Here is a 21,503-nt window from a genome sequence, read left to right as displayed (position 1 = left end):
CACAGGCTGAGTTATGAGCAAAAATGTTTTGTAAAAGAATGCCCTGGAAAGCATTATGGGATGATGAGTGCCGCAAATATTGTAGTATATTGGCTGTAATGCTCAGAACAGCCCCTAGAGGACACCACAACAAAAATATTATTTGTAAGAAACATGGTCATGTAACTACAAGAAAATAGAATGGCTCAAAATAATGTAGTGCAACCATATATTTAGCCCCTAGAGAGTTGTAGTGCCTTACACATTTACAGGCCTACCAGGCCTATTGCAAAACTAAGGCTCTTAGAACACCAACTATGCCAAGCTGTAAACCAAAAGTTCCAGCCATAAGGGAACTTAAAAAGGGACTGAATGGTGGGAGGGGCTATTATTTTGTGGTTCCCCACTAACCTATTGTGGGTACCCAGAGATGACCTAAACAGAAAGAGTGTGTTATGTTTAACGTATTGGTGGTGGTTCCATTATCCTAGGACTACCACAGGGTGAGTTATGGGCAAAAAAATTATGAGAAAAGAATGCTTTCAAAGCATTATGGGGTGACTTTTCCCAAGTGCAGTGACTAATGTAGTATCGGCTCTCATGCTGTGTCGGGAGAGACCTGCAATGCAAATTTCTGTGTTTATTTTTTGTAAAGCATTTATCGATTATAAGTGCCAATACCATGATGGAGTTTGTTCTGATGACGTTGTTCGCGCTGTGAGGGTCATTGCTGCCCTGGAGCACGAAGGAAAGAAACAAAAATAGAAACTAGTTCACCCACGATGAAGTATATTGGCAATCGTGCAATATCCATGTAAAAGGGTCAGTCTTCAAGGCGGTAACAAAACCGCCCTCAGGCAGGACAAACGTAAAGCAGTTAACAATGACATCAAGGGATTTTTTAAAGTCAAGCCCACGAATGAGTGAAAGTGATGAGTGTGAGGTGGGTGTGGTTAACAGCCCACAATACTTGCAACAGGTCGAAGCGCTTGCGCACTCAACCTAAAAAAGCACTATGGAGGGTGCAGGAGGCAGGGAGAGCGGGAGGGGTTAAGAAGTGACACCTCAATCACATTGGGAGCAACATACAGGCACTGATGAACTTGAATCAATCTGTGCGTGTTCTGTTTTCCGCAAAAGGATCAGAAGTGACTTTTGGCCAGCACTGGCCAATTAAGAAGGCTGCAAGGAAGAAGGATACGCAGTCCAGCAAATGTTAAGCAATTGGCGGGCTTCAAGCCCTTGTAAACAATAGTATCTCACAAGTGAGAGTGCATATGCTATTGCATGCTCTCACAGCCTCAAAAAATGTTTATTTGATTTGGGGTCACTGGACCGCAAGGGCCTTTAGGACATTGACCACGTGAGGAGGAAAGCACACCCCTCAAAACTACGCCATGCAGTCAGTTTCATAGAACTCAGGAGAGAGGAGAAAAGGAGAGCCCAGGAAACCCCAAGAGCAGTTTGGATTGAATGCTGAATCCCCAGCAGCATTCTACATTTTTATCATAGCATACAACCTAAAAGTCAGAAATGTAACATGCTGTAATCATGTACGTTGTGAGTAACTGCATTTCTTTTACACGTTCTCTTTATGTGATGGATAATCCGTGTAGAAGTCTTTTCGTATGTCTGCAGACCACCAAACAAAAAGTGACAATATGCATGTAAATCACAATGCCTCAAATTCATTAACAAAAATAATCTTGAAAAATAGGATGGATGACTGCCCTGTTAAAGGCTGCGATCTTTAGGAATGAAAGTATGAGGTCCGATTCACAAATAAAATTGCTAAGCCAGGAGATTTACACCTCTGCTTGAAGATCTTTTTGCACTTGCAGTGCTTAACCAAGCGAGAAAGCAGGAACCTGCAAGAGACTGATGAAGGGGCAGGGTGTGGCTGGTAGTGGATTAAAGAGGCATAAGGTGAATTGAGACTATGCATTCAGCACACAGACAGTTAATAGCGCCGGCTGCAGGGCTCTGAGCAGAGCTTTGGGCACAGGCACTCATTCTTTTGTAAATTGAGTCCTGAACACTTATCCCCAATTCACAAATCTTTCCGGGAGTGCTCCTGGAAAGCTGTGCTAGTCACAGCTTTCTTGACCTACTTTGGACAAAAAGTCTTGTTGCTTTTTCAGGTGTTAGCACTTTCCCGATACAAAATAGTACGCGCTGTACAACTCAGTATTTGGAAATGAGAGCGGCAGATAGTAACTACGCTCTTCTCTTTCTGTTTTTTCTCTGCAGAGAGACCCCTTCTCCTACACTTCCAGCAAGTAAGAGAGAGTTCAGTTCTTACTCCTACGTAGGAAGCAGATTTGCAGGAGCAAATCTTCAAACAAGGGGTGGGAGAGCAGAGTGCCAATGCCCACAATCCGTTGTATTTGTGAGTGTTGACAAACACACATAGCAAACCATGCTTAACTATGCCCACTCTGTGCTCCTTGTGTAGGATACACATATGTACAATTGTCCACGGTTGTGATATTCAATTATAAATGTGCAAAATGATTTACACCTGTTATGATTTGTTTTTGTGAATACCTTTCAAGAGTTAATATAGTTAATTTCAGTCATACAGTTATAAGTCTAGCCTTTGCTATTGTATGGGAGCAACAATTTGTCAGATACCACATATTGAATTCACTATAATAAAATACGTTGTGATTAGCCAACTTAAAATACTTATTTGACCGACCTTAAGGGAGAGAAATGTCATTCACCCCTTGTGAGATTTTAAACTGACGACCTGCAGTCAACAAAGAGCGCTCGTTCCACAGGTTTTCTTGACAGCTACAAGGTAAGCTGGACAAGTTCCAGGAGGTCTCTTTATGGAAGTTCCAGCCCTATTCCTTTGTAAGACTATTTTTGTTAACATAATTTCTGGATCACAGGGCCCTTCTTTTAGTTGTTTATTAGATAATGAAACCTGATCTTGTTGTTTAGGTCTTGCTTGGCACAGCTGTCTGCCTAGCAAATGTTAGTACTTTTATAAAATACTCATTAAGGGGAGATTTGGTTCCAACCAGAATAATTTGACTCTCTCACCTCATGCGGTTGACTGTGTGGTGTATCATTTCTTCTCTTAGGAGGTGCTACTATTGGAATACATGAAGGACTATTTTACATGTCAAAAGTACACTTAGGGCCTCATTACGACTTTGGCGGAGGGGATTACTCCATCCCAAATGTGACAGATATCCTGCCCGCCGAATTACGAGTCCATTATATCCTGTGGAACTCGTAATACGATGGGCGGGATATCTGTCACATTTGGGACGGAGTAATACCCTCCGCCGAAGTCGTAATCAGGCCCCTAGTCATCAAACTGTTGTTACATTTAATTATTATTTTCCTACATGCATTCTATACAGAAGGCAATAATTTTTTGCTTCTTTTCCCCAGAATTGGCAAAGCCACTAAGGATAGCTCCAATGTGATAACCAGGATTTGTGATTGTCCGTGTTGACATTTGGTGGAACATTAGAGTCAGACCTATTGATTTTGCGAGTGCTTGTGCCCAAAAACATGCATCCACTCATCCTTGCAAGATTACTTGTTATTTTCCCTCTTATTTTTAAGACTGTATTTTCCATTTGCTCAAAGAGTATTTCCTTAACTACATATTATTATGTGAGGTTGGTAAGCTATGTGCGTGCTTATCACAGGCATGATGTGATTACGATCTTGTGATATATACATTTTTCTTATTTCTATTCTGTGATGTACAGTGATAAGAGATGGAGGAGTGGGTGCAGTGAAAGTGTCCTGGCAGTTCGGTCTGGACTGTTCTGAGCAGAGTCAAGAATGATTTGCATATGGCTGGGTCCAAACTCAGGTGGCGGGGTGGGTAAAAGAACGATGGGTTGGATTGCTATCCCAAACAATTGCATGTGGTTAGACCAATTGCAAGCATTCCTTCCATCACCTTTTGTGGGTTTGATGTACTCCCCCAGTGACAAGGGCATGTCTAAACATGGGCCCCATGCTCACTGTACCACTGGAACCAAGTTGCACCTGACCGAAGTACCCCTATCGGGGCAAAACCAATCTTTATTTCCTTTTGTTCTGGTTCTGGGAGGACCTGGCCTGGCAGTTCAGGATGGTGTGTTCATTTTGGAACAGGGCTAATATGATTTGCATGTGGCTGTGTCCAAACTGAGGTGGCATGGTGGGAAAATAATGATGGGTTGGAATGTTACTCGAGCGATTGCCAGATGTTAGACAAATTGCAAACATTCCTCCCGTCACCTTTTGTGTGTTTGATATACTGCCCTAATTGGCAAGGGTTGGCCCTAGATATGGGTTGCATGCTCACTGTGCCACTGAAACCAAGTTACACCTGACTGAAGAGCCCCAGTCAGATCAAAACCAGTTTTGGGTTGCTTGTGATCTGGTTCAGGGAGGGCCTGGCCAGGTAGTTTGAGCTGAACTCGTCCTAGTGGAGCAGGGTCAAGCCAAATTTCCAGATGGATAAGTCCAAACTGAGGTGGCATTGTAGGCAACAGAATGATGGTTTGGAGTGCTGCCCTGAGCAATTGTCAGTGGTTAAATTAATTACAGGTATTTCTCCTATCACCTTTATTATGTTTGATGTATGCCCTAAATAGCAAGGGTATGCCCCAGACATGGGCCCATGCTTACTGGGCCACTGGAACCAAGTTGTACCTGACTGAACCACCCCAGTTAGGGCAAAACTGGTCTTGAGTTGCTTGTGTTTTGGTCAGGGAGGACCTGGCCTGGCAGCTTGGTCTGGACTATTCCTACTTAAGCAGGGTAAATACTGATTTGCATATGGCTAGGTCTAAACTGAGGTGGCATGATCAGTAAAAAAAAAAAAAAAAATGATGGGTTGGAATGTTGCCCGAGTGATTGCCAGTTGTTAAACAGATTGCAAGCATTCCCCCAATACCTTTTGTGTGTGTGGTGCACCACCATAAGTGCAAGGGGATGCCCAGATGTGGGCCCCCAGGCTCACTTTGCCATGGAACCCAAGCTACATCTGAATGAGGAACCCCAATCAGGGCAAAACTGGCTTTGTTTCACTTGTGTTCCGGTTCAAAGAGGTCCTGGCCTGGTAATGGGGGCTGGACTGCTCCTATTGGAGCAGGGTCAAGACTGACTTGCATATGGCTGGATCCAAATTGAGGTGGCATGGTGAGCAAAGGAATGATGGGTTAGAAGGCTACCAAGAGTGCTTATCATTGGTTAGACAAATTACAAGCATTACTCCCATCATCTTTTGTGTGTTTAATGCTGTGAAAGTACACCTGTTGTCTCTAGGGGTTGCCGATTGCCATGATACCACCAAATGATTTTACAGGCTCCCTATTTGTTATTGTTCTGTGATACTACCCCAGCAGGAATGATTATTGATAGCATATATATATAAAATTGTGTCCCTCTGCAATGTCGATTGAGGTCACTTATTAATGCCAAAGATGACCCTAGTTTACAGGCCGTACTCGATGTTTGTTTACTTTCATTGAAATAAATCGAAGTAAAACTGGCTGTTTTGCATATATTTATGGAAAACATGTAATTGCCCTCATTTAGCGACTCTTTTGTATCATTACAAGAAATGCCAGCCAACACTGTACACAAGGAAGTAGTTTGGTAATGACATCCGGCACACGTTACTCAACCACAAGATATAGAGTATTGTCAATGTAGTCGGTTGTTATTGACACTAAAAATGGTGACTGTTCAAAAAAGGCAGGTGAAGAATATGCAGGAGACATCTGCTACAGGAGATTGACATTAAACCACGAGTGAAATAGTGAAATATTATTTTTGTCCTGTACAATGTATCACGTCTACATATATGATGTGTTGTTCAGCTTCTTTTGTCTGTTGCATGAAACAAGAAAAATTGGTACACTTATGGGCTGTGTTTTGTCCAATTGCTTGTTTTTCTTTGTTATTCTACCCTTCACCACTGAATTTCTTTCAGTAACTTATCTATTCACACACTCATTAGCTGAGTTGGAATTAGTCAGTTGCTCCTCTTCATAAAGGTAAAAAAGGGAATTGCCACACAGGGATGTGGAATTCCTATCTCCCGACGCCCGGGACATCTTGTTTGGGGTCAAGGGCAACAAGTTTTTATGTTTACTTTGTCCTTGGGACAAGTAGGCCCAACCCCCTGCAGCACAAACCCTTTGGCTGCCTGTTTACAGAGAGTGGAACTCTCTGCAGTTGAGGTAATGTGTTTCCAAAAGATGATTCTGTTCGAACTTGTATTTATGGTTCATTATTTGAAAGCCTTCATTATTAGGGTGCGTGCTGTAAATAAATGTTTTAAGGTCACACTTCACTACTGACGTTGGTTCCAATACAAAAAAAAAAAAAACGTGTACACACATGTTTGAAAAGTTTAGGCTAAGAGGCTAAGTATAATGCTCCCAGAATGCTCTCTGATTATATGCAAATGAAGTGTCATTTAGTAAAATGTGTTGATGCATGCTAGTATTTCCCAAAAATATTTCTAATGGAAAATCAGTGTAACCATTTTCAACACGATTATGGGAAGCATGAAAATAAACAAACACTGACAAAGCCAACTGATCTGACATATTTTTATAAGTCTTTTAGTTTCATCAATGCGTGTCTTGTTTTGACATGGCTTTTGTAACACTTTATTGTTGTGGGAGCTACCAGGCCCTCAACATTGTAACAAACATTGGCAAAACCCCCCCAAAAAGTTTTTGAACTCTTAAAGCACACGTTGCCACCAGCGGCATAACAAAGGCCCCGCAGCCGCCCTCCAGGAGGCCCCTTCAGCACAGCACCTGCCCTGAGTGAGTCTGGAGAGGGGGCTCCTCCATGTTCTTTGCAAAGGGGCACCCTCCAGTTTCGTTACGTCACTGACTGCCACTGTAGTTCCTGACACTGAACAAAACTACTTTGTGTGGCAATATGCTCCTTGTGGAAGAGCAGAATGCGATCACTCACAGTAAAGCCAGCCGAAAGAGAGAGAAATAAAAGTTTAATAAAAACAAAATGTCTTTGTTAACACCAGACCTAATTAGGGACCAAGACCCACATGTAGGTAGCTTTTTGCATGTCTCAAACAGCGACTTTCGCTGTTTGCGACGTGCAAAAAGCACATTGTGATGCACATACCCAGTTTTGCGATTCAGTAACCTGGTTACCGAATCACAAAACGGGTTTGCGACTCGCAATTAGTAAGGGGTGTTCCCTTCCTAATTGCAACTCGCAGTGCAATGTAGGATTGTTTTGTGACCGCGAACGCGGGCGCAAACCAATCGCAGTTTGCACCCATTTCAAATGGGTGCTAACACTTTTGCAAAAGGGAAGGGATCCCCATGGGACCCCTTCCCCCATTGTGAATGTCACTGTAAACATTTTTTCAGAGCAGGCAGTGGTCCTGTGGACCACTGCCTGCTCTGAAAAAATGAAACGAAAACGTTTCATTTTTCGTTTTTGTTATGCATCTCGTTTTCCTTTAAGGAAAACGGGCTGCATTACAAAAAAACCCCAAAAAAACTGCTTTATTGAAAAGCAGTCACAGACATGGTGGTCTGCTGTCTCCAGCAGGCCACCATTCACGAGGGGGTCGCAAATTGCGACCCACCTCATGATTATTCATGATGTGGGCATTTGCGAAGCCCTTGCGAATCACAGATGGTGTCAAGGACACCATCCTACATTCGGATTTGCGACTCGCAATTTGCAGGTCACAAATCTGAACCTACCTACTTGTGGCCCCAAATTCTTAAAGAAAGTCACAAAAGTCCACCCATGGTATATGTCGTACCCCTATAAAATATTTGTGAACTCTATTTTAGCATGGGTAAATACGATGTGTAGATTTGCTCATGTGAAAATCTATTGAGCATTTGCAAGTTAATTTTCCCTCCAGCCACTTTCTTCCCAACCCTGGAAGAAGTTCTAATTCTGCCATTGTCAGGAGTAAACGTCCAACCTTTCTTATTATGGGAAAATATTAGAGAGAAGCTGGTAAAAATCTTTAAAACATGCAGGTTAGTAGGTTTGCAGACTCAAAGGCATTCCTGCCCTGGAACTATTGCTTACTGCTTCCTCCAGCCCCAGTATGCAGATCTGCAGAAAGGTGGCAAAATAGGGAAATTGCTACAGTAGGGATTGAAACTCCAAGTATTCAAACCCTACTATGGTAGTAGCCCTGGCATAATCAGAGAGGCTATTAATTGCTGCCATACTTTGTCGCCACACTACATGGCACCAAAGGGACAAGTAGATCTTTTTACAGGACAAGTAGATTTGAGAAGCAACCTGTCCCCTGGACAAGTAGATATTTTAATAAATTCCACACCCCTGGCCACAGGTTCCAACTAGGCACTTCTTTGGTGTTGATTGTCAAACTAACAGCATCTCTCAGAACTTACATTTCATAATCTGTGTCCCTGACAAGAGGAATGGCCATTTTTGGCTCTGTGTGTTGAAATCTAATATCTAAACCAGGAACTTGTGGTCAAATTCTTCATGCAGGCCTCCGCTTCGTAGACCTCTGGGCACTCATCCTTATATTCTGTCTCTTCCAGAGGAAACCTATCAGCAATTGGCCAAAGAAACCTTAGAAGAACTGGACTGGTGTCTAGACCAACTGGAAACCATTCAGACATACCGGTCAGTTAGTGATATGGCTTCCACCAAGGTAAGATATCTCCAATGCTGTATCTTTTTATCACTGGATGCTTGTTACTCTATGTAGGTGAACTGTTTGTGTTTGGGAAGCTTTGCACCAAAAGTAATTAACTTGAGAGCCCGGGTGGCGGTGGGGTCGTTGTTATCCGCATTGCTGTCACTGCTGCTGCCTTGTATATTGTTGGTGTTGGAAGGGTGTTTACATTGCTAGTAGGCTCTCTCAGTTTGGTCTTCCACATTGAAGTTGTTGATGCTTATCTGTCAAAGGCCTGATGTGTTGAGAACATGTGTGGTTTGCCAGAAATACGGCTATATTCAATGAATTTATGTACAAAGAGAGCAAATAATATGGATGATTTTGTAATTGTAAGATCAACTTTGGCATAGCTTATGGGCCATTCTAGACATTCCAAGATGGTGCTGATATTTGCACACTTGGGCTAGTTGGGTGACCTGATAGTCCTTCTTTTATTTTTTGTCCTTATGTGTATGCTGGGTGTCATATATAGTGGGTTTGTGAGACACTCTCAATTTTTACGTGATCAAGGCTACGGCTGAAACGCGTTGTTCTGGGAGAAAGCATTGGTGAATAAAAGTTTTTGGGACCTCCATTTGGTGTCCGGGAACTCTCTGCATGTAACAGGAGGATTGTTGGCAATAATTTGTGGATGGCTAGGTCCACGCCTGGACCTGAATTAGCAGCCTCGGATGTCTGGCAACATTGGTGTTTTATATATATATATATATGTATATGTATATATATATATATATATATATATATATATATAAATATATCCAAAGACAAGTCCCGAAATACTGAGGCTCAAAAAAGTGGCGGTCCGACCATGGTTTCGGGAATAACCATCAATTGAATCAAACAAATTCTTGTAGCCACAAGAAAGGTCAGGACACTTCCAGTGGGTGTAAAAAGTTTTACTATTACACAGATTCTTCCTCCCAACGCTAAGAATCTGTGTGATAGTAAAACTTTTTACACCCACTGGAAGTGTCCTGACCTTTCTTGTGGCTACAAGAATTTGTTTGATATATATATATATATGTATATATATATATATATATAACGTAACTTTATCCTTTGGGTTTTTCAGTTATAGTATATTAATATTAAAAGAATGTATTATAAGATTGGAAACAGTCTATAGCCACATTGGTTAAATACTGACATCTTTATATACGTTTATACTAAAAAATAATCAAAAAGAATAGAAGTACAAGTTAACCTCAAGCAGTGGATATCAGACGTTAAAGCACTAACTAACTGAAATGTATAAAAAAAATAAGGAATTTGCTTCAAAGATTCAACTTAAAATAATACACTCGCTATCCCAATGATATAGTGAAACAGATCCTTCAAGGTCATCTAAAAATCCATTGGGGGATAACAGTATTTGAAAAACTTAAAACCAGGAATTATTAATCCCACAATGCATTGTAATAGTAATAAACATGTAATTATGAACAGGGGCCTTCCTGCTTTGATATGTAAACTGGAAAGACAAAAAGGACTCCCAATTGCCAGGACCAAAACTATTCATACTTCCACAAGTGCTACGATCCTTATGAATGAATTTGCTGCTGATTTGTTGGGTCTGCATCCCTGACAAACACCAACAAAAGGTTTAGTACTGGAGGGGGATCACATCACAGCTATCTTTGTATGTATAAATGCTTGTTGAGTTTTCAGATTTAGTCTTGCTCAGTTTCCCTGTTCACCACTTGGTACAAGGAAAGCATTATTGCATTTTTATGTTTTTTTATTAGTATCCTTATGTGCCGCACTGTTACGTTAGTGTGTTGCCAGCCAGCCCCCATGAGTCCTGTAGCTTGCATTGGGCCTAATTTCTTATAACTTTTTGATTTCCCCACCGATTCTGTGTATATAATCAATATTTGTTTTAATGGTATAAACCATTTCAAATGCCCGCCAAACTTCTCTGCCCTGTGTGGCCAATGTGATTTTATGTGAGAGGTAAACTTGCACATCTGCTGTTCGTGCTATAATGTGTGTGTGTGTGTGTGTGTCCGGCAGTGCTGCTTCCGTAGTGTACATGTTATGTTTGGGGTGTAAAGCCTCCTTTGCTACAGCCTGCTCTCTGCCAGTAGAAGTAAGCAAGCACTGATTCTCCTTCTGCTGTGTGAGAACAAGGCTTGCAGTGCTGCAGCTCTCCCTGTACCAGTTCTGTGTGTAAAACATGCCTTTGCTGTTGCCATTATACTTGTATGTGAGAGGGAGGCATACACATGCACTGCTGCCTGTACTGTACCTGTTCTGTGTGCATGGGAAAGTTGTGTTGTTGTCTTCTCTTCACCTGTTCTGCTTGTGAGGGAAGGGCGCACTGCTGCTGCCTCTGTTTGCCTGTTCTGAATGTGAGGGAAGCTTGAACTGCACCTGCCTTTGCCATACCAGATTTTTGTGTGAAAAGCTTCTTATGCTGCTGATTACTGCTCGTCATCTGCATGTGAGGGACTGCCTTTCGTGCATTCATCCTCATCCCCCAGCTCCACTTTCCTTTCTGTCCTTGTACCCTCTACACTGCCTTATGTTCTCATTCCCCTACCTATAGCTCCTTCTGTGCTTTGATTCCCACTCTGTTCACTCCTCCATGTCAGAATATCATTTTGCTGCTGAGGACTGCCTGTACTGCCCTGTTATAGATATCACAACTCTCTTAGAGGTGTTGATGCCCTCCCTTTCAAATGAAAGAAGTGCAGGTGCTCACCATTACAGTGTCTGGCCATTTATAGCGCAGTCCTGTATCTACCCCCTCTATATCCCCACTTTCCATCTCTTTGCTCCTCTTTCCCGGTTCCACTTTTGCTCCTTTGTCCCTATTCCCCTGCATTTGCTTCTCTGTGTCCTTATTCCCTCTGTTTCCTCTACTCTTCCTATTCTCTTTCACCACTCTCTACCCTCCTCTACATCCTCATACTCAATCTCATCTCATAAGTTGTGATTCTCTTCTTCTGCACTGTGTTGTCCTTATTCCTCCATTTCTACCCTCCTCTGCCCTCTTTCCCCTTTCCCTAGGCCTCATGGTGTGCCACTTTCCCTCGCTCTGTGCTCTTCTGTGCCCTCGCTACAGCGACTGCGTTCCTCTGCTGGTGTTAGTTTTGATTATGGCTCCCAGTTTTATGGTATTTCTTTTTTTGACATTGCTGTCTGTATTTATCCTTATTTATTTTTTGCTAATTTGATCTATATTTATCCATATTTATTTTGAGTTTTGTGAAAAAATGAAGCTGAAACTGGTATATTTCCCCAATAAATATGCACTTTTACTTGAATGCCTACCAGGTTTTAATGATATGACCACCTACAAAAGATAAATCAATGCACTTATATGAAAATACCCACATTTCAGTATCAACATTTTGCAGTATCACTGAAAAAGCAATCAAATTTCCTTTTTTTATCTACAATTAAAAATAAATACAGACAAGAAAATAAATGGTTTTCTGTCTGTATTTATCTGTAAAAATGAGTAAAAATGGAAAACAGGGAGCCTTAGTTTTAATCTAATTAATGTGTCTTTATATCCACCATGTGCTCCCTTATGCCGTCATCCCCATTCTCTGTACTCCCATGTGTTCCCTACCTCTATGTAACTGTCCCTCCTATGCCCTTATACATGATAACTTTGCTCCTCTGTCGTTTCTCCTATCCTCCTCTATGTACTTATTTCTTCTATTATCTGCGTTATTTACTCACTTCCCGTCTCGGCCTTCCTCTTCATTCCCTATTTATTTGCTTCTCTGTGTCTATATTCCCCTCGCCTTGCCTTATTCAATGCCCTCACTCCCTAGATATTCTCTCCTTTGTGCCCTCTCTCCCTTCTCTAACCTTCTCTAAATCCTGATTCCCTATTTCTTCCCTTCTCTATCTCCTCTTGTTCCCTATTTCTTCCCTTCTCTATCTCCTCTTGTCACTCCTCTATGCCCTTATTCTCTATCACTTTACTCCTGTGTCTTCATTTCCTATAGTTTTGCTCCCCTGTCCTCATTCCCTTAGCTCCACATCCTCTATGTCCTTGTTTCATATTTCTTCATCCTTTTGTGTCCTCATTCTCCCTCTCCACCTCTTTGTGTCCTCATTCCGTAGTTCTTCGTTCCTGTCATTATTTCCTGTCACTTGATTCTTGTCTTGATTTCCCTATCTCTTCACACCTGTGTACTCATACCTTATTTCGTCACTGATTTGTGCCCTCATTCTCAATCTCTTCTCTTCTATATCCTGTTTCTTGTAATCTATGTGATTTTGTCTCAATTTCCCTTTTTCTACCATCTCTATGTGCCTAGACGACCACCCCTCTCTGCGCTTTCATGTCACCTATATCTCTGCGGCTCCCTAGCACTATCACGCCCTATGGTTTCATTCCCCTATCTCAATGCTCCTGTGTGCCCCCTTACTGCTGTGTATTCCTCTGCAGGATTCTGGTTTGTTTTGGCCCTCTGCTTCCTCCTGAAGGGGTCTTCTTACACACACACCTCCTCATCTTCACCGTGCTCCACCCCCTCCCTGCACTCTATCAGTAACCACCTGACATCACTTCCTAGCCTAGCATTGCTGCAGTAGGAGAGAGACAGAGGGAGAGAGAGACGGAGCGAGAGAGAGAGGCTCTCGCAGAGGGACTCAGCCTCCAACGGCAAAGATGAATGTGTCTCTGCAGCCCCGGCACCGCAGCACCGGCCGGGCGCTTTAACGGGATTACAGCGAGCGGCGACGCGGAAGGTGACACCTCCCTCCTTGCGTCGTCATCAAGTCGTCCCTGGCAGCTGAAGGATGCTCTGAGTGGCTGGTACCCAAGGAGCCGCGGCCCAGTCGGGGAGGACGACAGCATCCCAGGGATGCTGACCGCCAGGCCGCGGCAGCTGCTTCTCTGAGCGTCTGTTGCCCTCAGAAGGACGGCCGCATGCACAAGGTGCGGGTGTCCGTTCTCCGGCAAAGGATCCCTTGAGCGCCCGGTACCCAGGGAGGACGGCTGTATCCAAGGATGCTAACAGCCAGGCCGCGCCAAAGGATTCTCTCAGCGTCTGGTTTCCAGGGAGGACCACTGCATCCCAAAGATGCGCGCAGCGCCTGGTACCCAAGGAAGACCTCTGCATTCCCAAGAGGGTCTCATATTATCTGCAAAAAAGGATGCTTTAATTGTCTGCTGTTCGAATTGAGCGATTGTCCAGTACCAAAAGCGGACGGCTTAAATTTGAAGATGCTCGTATCAGGGATCCGGCATATGTAACTCTGGGAGTCTGATACCCACGGCGGCTGCGGCACGGCCAGGGGGGGTCCGCCGCGTCCCAAAGATGTTTTTATTCCGTTGATGCTTTGACTGTCTGGTATCCACGGAGGGCTATCCAGAGAGGACGCTACATCCCAAAGATGGTCGCATCCAGATCCCTTTAGAAGATGCTCTAAGCCCTGGTACCCTAGAAGCCTTGGCCCGGTCAGGAGGCCAGCGGATTCATAACTGCTCTCACCAGGCATTGGACAGCGGATGCTCTGAGTGTCTGGTTCCCAAGTAGAACTGCTTCATCCCAAGAATGTTCACAGACAGGCCCTAGCAGAGGATGCTGTGGACGTCTGGTACCCAAGCTGAACCTCTGTATCCCAAAGATGCTCACATCTAGGCACCAGCTGAGGATGATGCCCTGAACGCCCGGTACCCAGGAGGTCATATTGTCTGGTACTCGGGGACGCCCGCTGCATCTCAAAGATGCTGACAGCCATGTCCCGGCAGAGGATGCTTTTTCAGGCATAGTCACCCACGTAGAGCAGTCGGCCCTTCGCCCCTCCCTTTCCCTGGCTAGTTTACGAGGCCGGGGACTAAAAAACAGAAATGTTAAGGGCATTGAAAATGTAACTAGGACAGAAAAGTGCGGGACCGGGGGTGCCCTTCCTGGTACCGGGGATATACCACCTTCGCTCGTCAGCTGCTGGTGATCATTACCTTGAGCGTAGAAGCCCGGGCTTGGGGCCTACTTTGTATTTCTTTTCCTTTTTGGGTCTGGGAAGGTCAGGAGAGATAATTAAGTGGGCTCATTGTTTTTTCCCCAAGGGGTTCCCCCTTCCCTCCCCGCTAAAATATCGACCATGATTTGGGAGGGAGGTGGAGGGGGGTGAATAGCATAGCGTTCCGTCATAAAATGGGAACGTAAAAAAGGGGGGAAGAACAACCGGGCTGGACATTTCTTGAGAGGGGCGGGTGGGAGAGTGTGGTGGATCCCTGCAGCTTGCCGGGTCACCATGGCATGGCAGCTGTCCAAGGGAGCCGTGTTCGCCGATCTGGCACCTTGACACTCCCTTCCCCTAGAAAAGCCGTAGGCAGGGAAGGGGTGACATTTGTAGGGGGGTAGAGACCTCAGCGTTGCCTACGAAGTGGAGGAGCTGCTGCCTAGAATTACAACAACCAAGCGGAGGGGCTTTTTTACAACCGTCCCAGCCACGGGTATCGACAAAGACGGATCAGACGAGGAGGATTTCGGGTTCCGGTGAGGACTAATCCAGACACCTGGGACCCCAGAGTATTCCAGGAGGCTCTCCTGTGAGGACGGAAGATGCCATTGGTGGACTTCTTCTGTGAAACCTGCTCGAAACCATGGCTGGTCGGCTGGTGGGACCAGGTGAGCGACACCTCATGCTGTTGATATGTGTGACCTTGTGCAACAGTAATGTTGTGATGTACGTAGGCTTGGGAAGACCGAGGCTTGAAAATGCTACATAAAGAGGTAGAGATGAGGGTTGATGGTCTGTTGATGGGGGAGGGGGATGCAGTTTAGGATAACATGCATTCTAACTGCTAGATTAGGTGCTTGGCATTCCTGCCAATCATAAAGGGGCGAGCTGCAGCTCAGGGTAAACTACTCGGAGAGGACTGTGGTATGGAATATTGAAGCCAGAATATTGATGGGTCACAAAGTTGTAACCAGAATAGTGAGGGGCATAATATTGAAGAAGGAAGTAAGTGCACAGAGGACGGTATGGGTTTATTATTCCTAACTCTACATTATGGTAGCTTGAAGCTACAAATGTCACCAAGATCTAAATATGCAGAGTTAGGTATAAAAAATCTATACAAACTTAACTTGCGATAATTTGTCACTCAATATTCTGGTCATTATATTGTGATTCATCGATATTCAGGATTCTGTATTCACAGACCTAACCTTCAAAGAGGAGAAAGGAAGGACCTTCAGCTGAGAATAACAGATTCTACTCCTGTAAAAGATCAGAGGCACCTGTAGCTTGGGCTTGCGTGCCCTACTGCGCTTTGAAAACAAAATTAGGGATCTCATGTTGAGGGTAGCCGGATCTACCATGGTGGAAGGAGAGAGTAGAGACCTGTCACTTTTGCAAGTAATAGTAGGAGCCTTTCTTTCTGGGTATCCGGTCCTATCGCTCTAGGAGAAAAGAGTAAGAACATGCAGCTGAGTGTAACATTTCCTAGATTTTAAATAGGAAAGACCTGCAGTTGAGGGTAACAGGTTCTAATATTTACAGAGAAAAAAGTTCATAACTGCAGCCAAAGTATTAGAGATCCTGCATTTCAGGGCTGTGGTTCCTTTTGCATTTGACGTAAAGAGCCCTCCAAGATGGCAGCTACAATTGTGCTTTCCAGCTCCCTTCATTGGCTGATATTTTTGCAGACTTCTTAGTCAAAGAGCAGGTGATCTGGTCGAGTGAAAAACTAGCTCTCCATACAATGGCTTTTCGCTTAGTCATTCCCAAATTTGTAATGCTTTGTCAGGGAGGTCTCCTTCCTCACTGTCACTGCTGATTAGTAACTCACTGTGAACTCTGGTTCCTTTAATCACCACTGCCCAATTTCCCGGTTATTCCCCGTCCTTCCTTTTATCACCTCCCTCTGATTTCTACCTCATTCTCAGTTGTACCTCTCATTCCCTCTCTTTGATTTTCACTTTATTGTCAAGACCTTGTTATTTTCACTTCCTCTCTGATATCGAAATTAGTTCTAGGTCTTGAATTCTTTTGACTTTGTGTGGCAAATGCATTTATTTTGTGCTTTCTACCCCTTACGAGGCTTTGAAGTGGTTTTCTCCTTTTCTTTTTAATTCACTGCTACCCTGTTGTATCTAACTCGCTGCAAGCTACTGATTTCATTCTCACAGACACCCCACACTGATTACTAACTCACTGTCAACTACTTTTTTCTCATTGTCACAACTGATTTCTAGCTCACCTCTGGATGTCACTCCCTGCTTTAGCACCTCATCAGGGCCTGTTTCTTCTCACTGTCACCCACTGATTTAAACTCAGTACTTGGTTTAGCTACTTCGGTGTTACAGCTCACTAATGAGCTGCATTCACAATACACCTACCAGACCTTTTTTGATCAGTGGTTTCTTTTGAGTGTTTTTTTTGTTGGTATCACTTGAGAGTTTTGAATTCTACACTTTGTATTGATGTGTGTTTGGTGCATATTTGCCAGGGGGCTTGGAATAGTACTGTACAATCTTTGAGGAAGTTGTCTGCCACATGATGAAGCCACTTAGAGAACAGAGGACTCGGAGATCTCCCTTGAGCAATGTTACTTGGTCCAAGTGCCTTCCGGCAGGACACTGGGTCCCCAGGGATGCCTGATGCACCCTAGATTTCAGCACCACCATCCTCCAGTAGAGACCAGCTTCCAGATTTAATTTTATTAATGGATGTCTACATGTTGTTATTGCTATTAATTTATTGCCCTCCTATTTGTGAAAGAACAGCCACAGGACATCAAAAAACCCATTCTTCGTTCAAAGGAACATCTCTGTCATATTGGTCACTGGCTTTACCTAGTTTAGCTGGTTTCCTTCCCGTCTCCTAATTTTAGTGGCCAGATTGTTTTCCCATCTCTTTTAGTTCCCTGAATGTCCTGAGTAGTTTATTTTCCTACTTTTAACCGCCATTAAGTTTCTTCTATCTAGTCGAGATTGTTTGCTTTGCCTGGCCTGAATGACGCCCTCTTTTCTTTCAGTGTTTGTTATTTACCGAAGGTTCTGCTGTTTTCACTGGCCCTTTCTTAACTGAAAAATCCTCAGTTTGTTTTCCATGCTCCCTTTCTTACCAAATATCTTGTCTAATTTACTTTACCTGTTCATTTTCTCATTATGTAGACCCCCTTCTGTTTTTCTGCTCCCTTTTTCTATGGTGATCCTACCAACTACTATGTTCATAAACTTGTTGAAGCTATTCTGTTTTTTCTGTCCCTTTTCATATTTGAATATCTTGTTTCTTGCCATGCTCATTTCATTACCTAATGCTATTGTTCACATTTCCCCTGCTACTTTCTTACTTGAAAATTCTACTCAGTTCTGCTCTTTTCTCACCTGAAGGCCATATGGTTTGTTTTCCTTTATCATAGTATTACTTGAAAATTCTGACAAGTTCTTTCCCTACCCCTTCTTTTGTCTAAAAATCCGGATAATTTATGACACCTGCCCTTTCTTCCAGGGTTGTCTTGATCTTGGTTTCTGCGTGCCTTTCCTTATCTGAAGATAGTTTGCTTTCCATTTCCACACTCCTTTTGTAATGCTAAACCTTTTATTGTTTTCATTGCTCCCAACAATTCTGAACCATCAGTTTTCCCACTCATATCCTTGTCTGAAGATGTTTGTGTTACCTGCGTCTTTTCTTATTGGAGATGCTACTTCAGTTTATTTGCCATCTCCTTGCCTTACCTGAAGATGGTATTTGTTTCTCAGCTTCCTTCCCTGCTGCTTTTCTTATTTGATGGTGGTGTTCGTTTTTCCCTGCTCCATTTCTTACCCAAAGTGTTTAAGTGTTTTCTGTTAATTTCCCTAACCGAATATTGATCTAGTTTTTTCACCTGGACCATTTCTTACCTAAACATCTTACCTCTTTTCTTTCACAAATAAGTTAATATTTGTGTACTTCTCCCTTAATTACATAAAGTTCATTTCCAGTATTCATTATTCGTTTTCCGTACTTTAAGTCCTGCCAGGCTTTTTGACCGGCCCATTTCTTACCTAATCTCTTTGTTTTTGTCCCAGAATTCTAAATCCTTTTGTATTTTTTCATGCCTCAATATTCTTGCAGCTTGTTTTCCTTGCTCTTTTCGCTGCCATATTATGTCCAGTTTGGCTTTTGGACACATCCTTCACTTGAAGATCTTATTTGTCTTGCCTTACTCATCTTGTTTCTTGAATAACTAAAGATTATTTTTCCTACTGCATTTTCTGCTCAAAGATTCTGTCCAGTTTGTTTTTCCAGCTCATTTGCCTTCCTGAAATATATGTCCCGTATGTTTTGCCCATCCCTGTACATTTCTAAAGTCCCTGTTCAACTTGTTATCCAACTTATTTTGATAGAAGAATCCTGTGTTTATTTCACATTCTCTTTTTGCTACCTGATTACACAATGGGCTGTTTGTGTATTTTAGTGAACTCGAATATACTTCTGATTGTTTTCTCATTTTTTTCGCATGAAGCTCCTGCTAAGCCTGTTTTCCTGTCTCTTTCATTTCCCTGAGATCTTATCCTTCTTATTTTCATTCTATATTGTCTTCAACAGAGTTCGTTTTGTTTAATTTATTCTTTTCTTGAATGATTATCCTACCGTGTTTGTTTTTCATTTTCATTTTGTTACCCAAAGATCCCATTGTTAGTTTTGCTATTTCTTTATTTTACCTGTAGATTCTGTGCTGTTTATTTTCCCTTGGCATTGTATTAGCTGAAAGTTCTTTTAACCTATTCTCTCTTTTTTACCTGAAGTATTTTCATGTTTGTTTTTCCTTTTCATTTTAGTAGCAGAATATCTTGGTGTTTGTTGTCTTTTCTCCTTTCCATTCTTAGCAGTTTTTTTTCTTGAAGACCCTTCTCTGTTTGTTTTTCAGCTCTTAATTTCCTACCAATTCAGCCAGTTTTCTTTCCTATCTGTACCTTCTCCTTTACCCAGATGGGTTTGCTCCTCCTGCTCATTTTCACACATGAAGATCATGAATTGTTGTATTGTCTTCCTTTTACCCCCCTCTTCTTCCTACACTTCCAGGTTCTACGGTTTAGGTTTTCATACCCTTTTATTCATTTGAGTCGTTTTTTTTTTTGAATGCCCCCTTTTGGCTCAATGTATTACCAATGTTTCCTTTCTCCTTTTCAGCTCTGGCTTGTTAGTCATGCTGTTGTTATACCTTATGTGATCAAGAGAAAACAAGCACTACTGGAGAGGGCTTTGGATCTTCCAGTATGTTAATTCTCTTAACTACAGCATTTGATTGGTCAGAAGTTGTGTGCTCCACTGAAAAACAGAGCTTATATTACACCCTGTCTTGTTAAAATGCTCAATAAGTAGGCATAAAGGCATTTGTCAGATGATATAGGCCTTGTCTATTAATGATGAAAGGTTATGTCAGAGGCAGTAGGTCTCACTTTTTTGTGAAAAAGCATATGTTACGGTCAGTACGCTCTAATGGTGAACTGTTAACACACTGTAGTAATGCATATACACAACTATTTTGTTACAGGAAATCTCACAGGTTACCATAATAGGGTCAGGTTTTTGTGTTAAATACTTTATTTGATTTGAACTATTAGAATCCCTGATGTACATACTTAGGAGGGGTTTATATAGCTGTATCGACAACTGTAATTTTGTACATTATTGTATTTTTTTGACTGTATGCAAAGGGTTACTTTGCGGGAATGCCTATGTTGAGTACAGTAGGCTTGAACCAGCAATACGCCAAATAAGCCATTTATCATATGCCCTATGTCTCATCTGTTATTATGGAATGTTACGATGAGGACAGTAGGCCCAATTATTTATTTTTTGGTGAAAGCATTTGTTAAAGTCAATAGACCTTTAAAGGTCAATTGCTGTAACACAGGTGTAAAACCTGTAGACAGGCATTTTGTTACACAGAATCTCACACAGACTACTTTAGTAGTAGTAGGTAGAATTTGGTCTTGGTTACCTTCTCTGACAAACCGTGGTTGACTCATTTATTAGCGTGTGTGTATTGTTTTAATTGTTTTGTGAACTCTAATTTTGCACTTATTTGTCACTGTATGTTTTTATGCCGTGGTGGCTTTGTTGAAAAGCCTAGGTTCAATGAAGTAGGTCTGAGTTGGTTATAGTGATACGCTACAATTAAAGGCTACAAAACTTTTTGGAGTTTTTGGAAAGGTTTAGTCCGAAGTAATGAGTCTGATTTGTTTAGTATGAAAATTTACCTTAAAGGCAATAAAGTTGACTTACTTATTGTGAAAAGCATATGTTAAAGTCAATAGGCCGCAAAAGGGTGGATTAGTATTGTATAGTGTAAAAATATGGTATACATGTATTTTGTTACATCGAATCTCAAGAGGGCAAGGAATTTGCTTTTGGTTGCACTCTTTAACAAACCCTTGGGATACACAATTTGCGATGTGAAATCCATGTTAGGCCCATATAGAATGGTGTTTATTGTTTTGCCAACTCTAAATTTGTTCAGATTTTTTATTTTATGACTGAATGCAGATAGTTTCTCTATGGAAAGCCTAGGTTAAATGCAGCAGGCCGAGTGGTTATGGCGACAAGACAAAGGTAAAAGCCATAGGTCTGATTGTTTCATTGGGAAAAGTTAAGTTCAGATGTTGTTTGTTGCCCTGCTTTGTCCTGCTTGTTATGAAACGTTGTAACTAAGGCAAAAGGCCTGACTTATTTATAGTTAAGAACACTTGTAAAGTCAAAAGGCTTTTAAGGGCAGGTTGTTATTGGGCTGTGTTAAAGCCCGTAGGTATGTATTTCGCTAAACACAACACAATTTCACAGATTACCGTAGTATTGGTGTCAGTTGCTCCCTCTGACAAACCCTGAGGATAGAAGATATACATTGTAATAATCATTCTTAGACCGT

General features: G+C 42.4%; 1 protein-coding gene across 4 annotated transcripts in view; it reads left to right on the top strand.

The window, feature by feature from the left end:
- The window catches only part of PDE4A (phosphodiesterase 4A), an 878,869-nt gene that overhangs the window by 710,433 nt on the left and 146,933 nt on the right, over window positions 1-21,503 (top strand). For 3 of the 4 annotated variants that reach the window (XM_069231819.1, XM_069231820.1, XM_069231818.1), the window contains exon 6: window positions 8,529-8,641. In XM_069231819.1, the coding sequence (XP_069087920.1) occupies window positions 8,529-8,641 (113 nt within the window). Of the gene's footprint in view, window positions 1-8,528; window positions 8,642-15,130; window positions 15,271-21,503 lie in introns of those variants that run through there. The other variant, XM_069231822.1, reaches the window with a different exon arrangement.

The sequence above is a fragment of the Pleurodeles waltl genome, chromosome 4_2 (genome assembly GCF_031143425.1).
Source record: "Pleurodeles waltl isolate 20211129_DDA chromosome 4_2, aPleWal1.hap1.20221129, whole genome shotgun sequence".
Classification (NCBI taxonomy): domain Eukaryota; kingdom Metazoa; phylum Chordata; class Amphibia; order Caudata; family Salamandridae; genus Pleurodeles; species Pleurodeles waltl.
This window is presented reverse-complemented; position numbering and strand designations above follow the sequence as displayed.